The sequence below is a fragment of the Sander lucioperca genome, chromosome 18 (genome assembly GCF_008315115.2).
Source record: "Sander lucioperca isolate FBNREF2018 chromosome 18, SLUC_FBN_1.2, whole genome shotgun sequence".
In the NCBI taxonomy this organism is placed as follows: Eukaryota; Metazoa; Chordata; class Actinopteri; order Perciformes; family Percidae; genus Sander; species Sander lucioperca.
In genome coordinates, this window is record NC_050190.1 from 4,091,392 (window position 1) to 4,099,817 (window position 8,426).

Genomic DNA, 8,426 nt, shown 5'->3' on the forward strand with positions numbered 1-8,426 from the left:
ACTTCTGTGCCTCAGGGTGGAAAGTGCAAAACATACTGCTAAGACGTTTACACAGAGCAAATTGTGCTGGAAATGAGACAAAACCCTTATCTACAGAAGCCATATCTTGAGGCCCTAAAGCCCCTTTTCAGCTCTAAGGACATCACCTGTTCTCCCCCCTGCCCTCTGGAAAAAGATCCAGGATAATCAGATCCAGAGCAAACTGAAAAACCCACAAGCAGTTAAATGCACAAACCCTCCTCTTGTCTCCTCCATCTATAAGACTTATGTGCAATATACCCCAAGATCTGTAAGTGCAGTAACCTCGTATATGTGTATATAGTGCCACCTCATTGTGTTTATTTGTCTTGATTTTTTTTTTATTAGGGGTGGGAAAGAAAATTGAAAATTGTATGTATTGTGCTTTTTTTTAAATTTATTTTTATGCAACGATTTTTAAAATAGATTATTTTCCCTAGAATCAATTTTTTTTAATTTATTTTTTTTACCAATGATTCACCTAAACATTATCTGTTTATACGGTACCGCCGACAGCAACTTCATCATATCCGTTTTCAGCAAAACAGAGCGAAAGCAGAAAATCCATGTCATGTTCTGAAATAAATGTCAGGCTGACTGACTGACATGTGATGTCATTCTTCTGAGAAAACAGTTAGTTTTAAAGAAATGTCTCGTGATAGCTTGTCTCTAGAAGTGTATTATTCAACTTTTTGTTTTTGTTAAAGAAGCAAAAGAAAATCAATACAGTCGAATCGCAATACTTCTAGAATCGCAATAAATGAAAATACCAACACAAAAATCGAATCGCCACCCATTTATCATGAAAGAATCGAATCGGGACAAAAGCATATTGTCATTTGATATATTTTACTATTTAAATTATTATGTATTTTTTATTTATATTGTCATACCGAGAGCTGCTAAACTGTGTTTGGTTGTTGTGAAACGATGACAATAAAGATCCCATCTATCTATCGTAGTGCACAGGGATCGCCAGTTTTTACGGTTTAACTCCAGAAAGTCTTGAATTTGCAAAGGATAACCCACTCCTCTAGGGCTGCACGATATTTTGTTTCATCATCTACATCGCGATGTGCGCATGCGCCGTAGTCACATCGCGGGACAATGCGATGTTAACGCTAAAACTTTTTTGCCGCTTGATGGAAAAGTCAACTTTCACCGTTCTCCTTTTACATGAACATTACCGGCCGAGCCTTCCCCTTTAAGACAGCTGGTCATGTGACGTAACGTTAGTCCGACGGGGTTTGTTATGGGAAGCGAGGCTCTCCGTGTATAGAAAAGTACCGTAAGCTGCAGCATCCGCTGACACAGTGATGCACATGCTTTTCCATGGGTAGTGAAGCTACAGTAGTCAGTGTTTGATGTTCGCTGCAAAGACAAACTAAATCACCTGATTAATGCAACGTTATCACAACGTCTCCCGGCCGTTTTTCACCGCAGAAAGCTGCTACCAGTCAGGCTAAAGCTAATATAGTTAGGTTCAGAGCCGCGACGCTAACCCTAATCTACAACAGCAGTCTGTGTCTGATATAACATATTTACACTGATTGAAGTGCTCTTGGACACACAGTTTGTTGCTAGTGTGTGACATGCAGGCTCTGCATGCGCAGGAAACCACCAGTCACAATCAATATTGATCAATGTATCTAACAACCAAAGCAGGCCCCCGCTAGTCCACCACAACCGCAACATGCATGCATTATTAATTTCATTCACTTGAGCCTGGATTGATAGTATTATATGAATACAATGGTGTCATGTCAGTCAACTAGTCTATTTAACTACCTAACGTCCCTCTCCAAAATCACTTCAGAAGAGTAGTCACAGCGCTTACTTGCTTTGGTTTTTGTAACGCATTAAAGTAAACATAAGAAAATTTCCTTTTTCATTTTTATTTATTTATTTTTTTTCCCAGGGAAAAAAACGTTTTTTTCCAGTATCGTGCAGGCCCACTCTCCTCTCTGTGTAAACTTGTCCAACTGCTGGGCTCCTGATCCCTCAGTGTGTGCCTGCAGACAGCAGCAGTGTTTTCGTCGGCAGGCGGGCGTCTGCCGCGCTGTAACACGGTTGCGTATCTGCCACGAACTCGCCTGCCAAACCCACATTCCTGTCTACATAAGCTGACTGGTTGGAGTGGCAGTTGGAGGGCGTGTGAGCACTGCCGCTGTAACAAGCTGTAACTGAAACAGCTGTTAACGCAGCAGCTCACCTCGGCTTCATTAAACTGGCCGACCTGTTTCCTTCGTCAGCTCCATTAACGCTATTAATAATCCGTGAGACAAAGCTTTTGCTGTTGGGAATTGTTGGAGGCCCGATAGTTGCTACACTACAGATACGCTTACAGGGCAGCAGTTACATCACACAGCATCATGCCCATGTAAATCCACTTGTGTGTAGAAGCCCAGCGTCCTTTTGTTTGCTCGGCTCTGTGGTTAGAGTGCAGGTAAATATTTGTTCCCCACCCCCACCCCCTCTTCCCCCTCCCGCAGGTACGGACTGGAGTGTCTCTTCAGATACTACAGCTACGGTTTGGAGAAGAGATTCAGGTTGGATCTGTTCAAGGACTTTCAAGAAGAGACCCTGAAGGACTTTGAGAGAGGTAATTAACACCAGAAAGTAACCAAAATGTCCCAAACTTCCCCGGGGACTTTTACAAATTTACCAAGATTTTTAGAAGACAGTCACTGTTTGACTATGTAAAACACAAACTGAATTTTTCCAAAGTGTGATAGTTTTTCATGAAATATTTTGACACTAGGGAATTTTAACTTGACCATGAAGCAACATAGTTGTATCATCCAAATTAAATTATTATAATTATTTTTATTGCATTATTTATTTATTTATTTTATTTTTTTAGTTGATACATGGTAGCAAGAAAATGTAAATAAAACCATTAAACCAGGGGTCCCCATCCAGCGGGCCGGGAGGAATCGATATGATTCGGCAATAATAAACGTACCATTATAGGCTGAAATATATAATGTAATAACATTGAACTTGCCTCGGTCCGTCTGTGCTGCACCTTTCCTCGCGCACGCAAGACATGCGAGGTCATGAGTCGGTCACCACCTGCTGACCTACTAGACGTGTGTGTGTGTGTGTGCATGTCTGCAATAAGTGCAACAGAAACTAAATTGAAATAGGACATAAGGAACACGCTGTGTGAGCGGACAAATATGCTTGCTTTATACAAATGTTTATTATTATTGCGACAATCCAAAACAATGACTCCAGAAAAACCTCAAAGGTACTGTACGCTCAAAATATTTGCTGAAGCATAATATGGCAAACTCAAGCCCATCAAGCTACAACAGATGGGCACGTTGACCTGAATGGAACACTACTTGGTAATACTGACACAATGTAGTGTCCCACTTTACACTTAGAACGGTAGCAGCTCAACACAAAACAATGGAGCTCGTGCATTACAGCAACAGACGCACTGTACATTGGTCAGCTACATGTAACTGTCATTGTGTTTAACCTCATGTGGGAAAATAAAGGCTCACAAAACATCCCCTTCTACTAAGGGGGATTAAAACCAGCTGATACCAAAAATAAATAAATAAAAAAAAAAAAAACAATAGATAAAGTGTGAGAGAAACTGTGATGGCTGGGTGGAGGCTATGCTCCAACGTCGGTGTCCTGGCCACTGCAGTCATGTTGCGCGCACTTACAGCGCTCAGTGTGCTGACTTTATGCATGCGTCGGCCAAATGCCCCTCCTCTATCTTCATAACAGTCGAAGCATGCGACCGAAGTTCCCACTGCGGGTCAAAATAATGTGCTGTGATCCCGAGGTAACTGATTACTGAGAGAAATCTCCGGTGAGTGCAGCGCATGGATGTAGCGCTGAATCACCTTCTGATTTCCTAAACTACTGATTGGCTCGGGGGACCACGTTACAGAATGCGCGTGTGTGCGTTAATCGCGCGTCAAGGAAATAGCGCCATTAAAAGAACTCGTTATTATCGCGTTCCTTTTGACAGCCCTAAGGACATACAATCAAACACTCAACTGTTTCTACAATAGTTTCAGATGGAGTTCTAGTTGTTAACAAACATTAATTAACACGTGTGAACACAAATGTCCTTATATCTGTGTGTTGCAAGCCATTTATTAATTCTTCATATACAGATTATGAAAGCTAAGAAATACTACTATTTGATCTGTAAATCTGCTTGACCCGGCTTAAAAGTTCACTTTGCAGATTTCACCCCTCTAAGGCGAATGTGTTAAAAGAGGAAGAAAAAGCATTAAAGTCAATTTCTCAAACGCTTTCAACACGGAGTGACTCCGTGAAGCAGAAGGGAGGATTGCCAGTAAAACCACTTATTTCCAGCTGAGTTATTTTGGTGTTCAGTAACGCCTTTCCCATTCGAGCCGGATGTGTCGGAGAGATGTGGCGCGCTGACCAGCAAATGTCCGGCCGCAGTCACATGCCAGACTCTGTACTTAGGGGTCGCGATGATAATTAATTTCAGTGTCCAAGGAGTTTCAATTTGAAATCTGATGAATAAAGCCTTTAATCAGCTCAGCTTCTCTGTATACAGTACAAGTGATGTGGCTTCAGTGTGTTCACATGCATGTCTACATGTATTGTGCAGTGTACACTGAGCCGTGCCATACAGTGGAAACGCGGCATGAAGAGGGATTGTTTTGTTTGCACCCAAAAATAGTTATTTATAAAATCAGCAAATCAGATTAAACGATTTTTACTCAGATTTGATGTTCCCATATACCAAAATTTTTTTATTTTTGGCAAAGCTGTATTTCTACTGCATAGGATGCTCATTACAGCCGTTCACAGTATACAAAGGTCCAGTTGTTTTCCATGGTCAAGGGGAAAAAACATTGCGCTCAACCAAAGACAAAATTGTACAAAGTGAAGAGAAGGTTTCCGGGCAAATGTGGACTGCTGATTGTGTATGCGAGCACTTGCATTGGAAGTAGCATTTGACAATGACCTGTGTATTTTTTAGGGATGCACCGAATCCAGGATTCGGCTTCGGAATCGGCCAAATATTGGGCTTTTTGACGGGGTTCGGTTTCAGCCGAACCTTAGAATTTTTTTCCACCGAACCCTTCGCTTGCACTCCGCACGCTACGCTGGTCGAAACAACATACACAACATCACCGCTGTTAAAACATTTGCGTATAAAACATCCGAAAGAATATGAGTTGTGCATGAAGGAATCTACAGACAGCAGCCAAAATGCAGCAACATCAGGTATGGCAAAGGAAGGACAGTCACAGCTAAAAACTGGTGACGCCCATTACCAGCTTTGAAAAATACACTGCTGTGGACGTTGTTTACTTCATTAATGTGTTTACTGTGTTAATGGACTGAGGATGGGAGCAGGATTCGGTATTCGGTTTCGGATTCTGCAGAATCTTAACCAGTGGATTCGGTATTCGGCCGAACCCAAAAAATCTGGATTTGGTGCATCCCTAGTATTTTTACTAAACCAGTTTTGCGTTGTGCTATTTCCTCCTCCAGGTCAGCTGTATGGACTGGAGAAGTTCTGGGCCTTCCTAAAATACTCTAAGATAAAGAACCAGCCCATCGACCCAAAGCTGAAGGAACACCTCTCCCAGTTCAAGAACCTGGAGGACTTCAGGGTGGTGGTGAGTCTCCGTGTCTCGTATGGACAAAACTAGGGCTCAACCGTTTGGGGGGGAGGGGGGGGGGGGGGTAATTGTGATTGTTCTTACAAAAGCTAATGGTCTCGAGACCCGGTTCTATTAAGGGCCTGGTTCCAAATTTCTCAAAACCCGATGAACAATAAGGTCAGAGCTTATTGATGCTGCTATCGAGGCTAGTGGATTATATAACGTTATGTCTTTAAAAATAGATACGTGCGTCAACCTGAAAAATTAATTCCGAGCACAGTGTGTGCAAATCCTTCAAAACATAGTCGGACTGGCTACCGCGAGCACTAGAGCTGTAATCGGGCCTTAAAAGTTAGGCCTGACAAGGCCCGAGCCCGACAGAATTCGGCCCGAGCCCGACAAGTACATTTTGATTGACAGCTTTTTAAAAGCCCGAACCGGTTTACAGCCCGACATTATTTAAATGTGTGCACGCACACAGCTCTTTTGCCTTGTCATTTTATACATTTTTTAACATAATTTATTCATAACTAACGTAGGCTATAGGCCACTTGGAAGTTGGAACAAAGAAATAAAATAAGTCCTCCAGAGGCCAGCCTCCATTTCACCTTCTCAGCATCCATTTTCACGCTAATCGAAACGCATCACCTTTTCTTTTAACATTGCCTGATTGGTCTGTCTTCATGTAATGACCTCTGATCTCTTTGCCCGCAGCCCCCGATGGGAGAGGAGGGAGGCAGGAGGAGACGTCTCTCATCCTCGGGAGGGGATGAAGGGAGGCGTCGGAGACATCCTTCCAACACTACCTCAAAGCCGACGCAGGCCTCCAAACCGCAGGCCTCCAAACCGCAGGCCTCCAAACCATCCGCCTCCGCCGCTGCTGCCACACAGAACACACCCAAAGATCACGCCCAGAAAACAGCCACGGCTCAGGGGAAGAAGCCCGAGTCTGGAGCCGGGAAGAAGGAAAGTGTTGCGCCAAATAAATGAAGCTCGCTCCTGTAGGCGCGAGTCTGGATAGAAGAGATGTGGAGCGAGGCGGCGGCGGCTGCAGCTCTGAGATCCGCGTTGGCTCTTTTCAGCGGCAAACCGTTTGGGTATGAAGAGAGATTGAGCGTGGTTGACTTAATTTGATTGTTTTTATCTGTGCATTTCATTTTAAAGCAAGCAAGCAAAAGCAGTGACGGCTCATAACGTTTACAAAAAAAAAAAAAATTTAAAATGCATTCCCTGCATTTTGCCTTTTTATTCTCTCAGATGCCAAAACTGTTCAACACTTGTGTGGATCCCAATCTGTAAAGAGCTCTGGCCTATAAGGAGCTCTCAGCCTGTTGAACTGTGATTCTAGTTTGCCAAGATAAGAGATAAAGCAGATAGTCTTATGTGCCTTCATCTAATTCTCCAGGAAGGGGAGGGCGACCAGAGACAAAGTAGTCCAAATTTCAGTCTTCCCAATTGATTTTTTTTGGGGGCTTTTGAATGTTTTTAAAACTGACACCACTTGCAGGTTTTCTTTTTTCTTCTTTTTTTGAGACATAAATCTTTTTTTCTTAGAATGACAATCAGGTTGACAAGCTGCAGTCATAAATTAGTTTAGGACTGACCCCGAGGCTGCTGCTCATTAACAGGCGTTCCCTGATGTTTTGACCGACGCTATCACAGCTAAACGCATCATGTTGGTTTTTAAATCTAACCCGCAGGAATAATGACACGTTTATGTGGGACACTTTACTTTCAAGTTCCGTTTTACAGTCAGAGGTAGTATAATTTATTGTTCTATTTTTACTTGATTTGATGAAATAGTCTTAGGTAATCATCGCAGTCTCTAATGGCTTTTGCTATTGAATATTATAAAAAGAGAAATGTTTCTGCTGGAATTTTGGGTGTGAGCTAGCATCATCAAACTACAGTATATTTTAGCTTGAAGTTGACTTCATATTATGTTTGAGGCTTTGTGCTCTAGAGCACTTAAATAATTAACTTTCCTTTACTTCATCGATGGACTTCGGAGAGGTTTTTAGAGTTGAGTTTAAAAAAAAAAAAATGTAAATACTATAAAAAATCATTTGCTATTCAGTTATTCTTTTTGATTTTAAGAATTGATTTGTTTTATCGGTAGTGTGGTTTTGAGTGCGTTTTAGGATAAAGCAATGCATGTTTAATGCCACGAATGAATTGTAAAATGCAAAAAAATATAAAATAACAGTTCATTGTATTAACTTGTGTTTGTGTGATCTGTCCTTCTTACTCATGCACATTTCTCTCTTTTTGGTATTGTCTTGTGTTGCCGAGGGCGACACACTGAGCCTGATGAGCAGGTTTTTGTTCCTAACGACACTGAGCTCAATAAACTATAAATCAAAAGCAAGTTTCCACTGAGTGCATTTCAACACTTATCCCTTCTTACAGAGTAAACAGATATGAGGAAAATGTGTTTACATAAAGTGTGCAAATAGCACTCAGATAACAGCTGAATAAAAAGGGCAACACTGGGCAAAGAAGGTGTGAGGTTAAAAAACAAAGCCAACCAACAATGTAACATTTGTGATCATTTATTGTATCTGAAATGCCTTATTCTGCTCATATGATCATAGTTCCATACCATTAGGAAAGCTATATAACCCTACAGTACATATTTAAAGAAGTAAGAAATGTAAGTCTAAATTTCTGCGTTATTTTATTATAACTTTTTGGCATTTGGTTTGTGACACTACGGGTCCCGATGGAGGGACAAAAAACATCGGTCCTCTCAAATTAAGATCATGGATGTATTATGAGACGGGTAGGCGT

At 41.7% G+C, this 8,426-nt stretch overlaps 1 protein-coding gene across 11 annotated transcripts in view; it reads left to right on the forward strand.

Annotated features, from left to right (window-relative positions):
* larp1b (La ribonucleoprotein 1B) overlaps positions 1–7,851 on the forward strand; it is a 40,086-nt gene extending 32,235 nt beyond the window's left edge. For all 11 annotated transcript variants that reach the window (XM_031280433.2, XM_031280434.2, XM_031280423.2 and 8 more), the window contains 4 exons: positions 2,511–2,620; positions 5,524–5,651; positions 6,351–6,458; positions 6,489–7,851. In XM_031280433.2, the coding sequence (XP_031136293.1) occupies positions 2,511–2,620; positions 5,524–5,651; positions 6,351–6,458; positions 6,489–6,626 (484 nt within the window). In that variant the 3' untranslated portion in view covers positions 6,627–7,851. The remainder of the gene's footprint in view (positions 1–2,510; positions 2,621–5,523; positions 5,652–6,350; positions 6,459–6,488) is intronic.
* Positions 7,852–8,426: the final 575 nt, after the last annotated feature.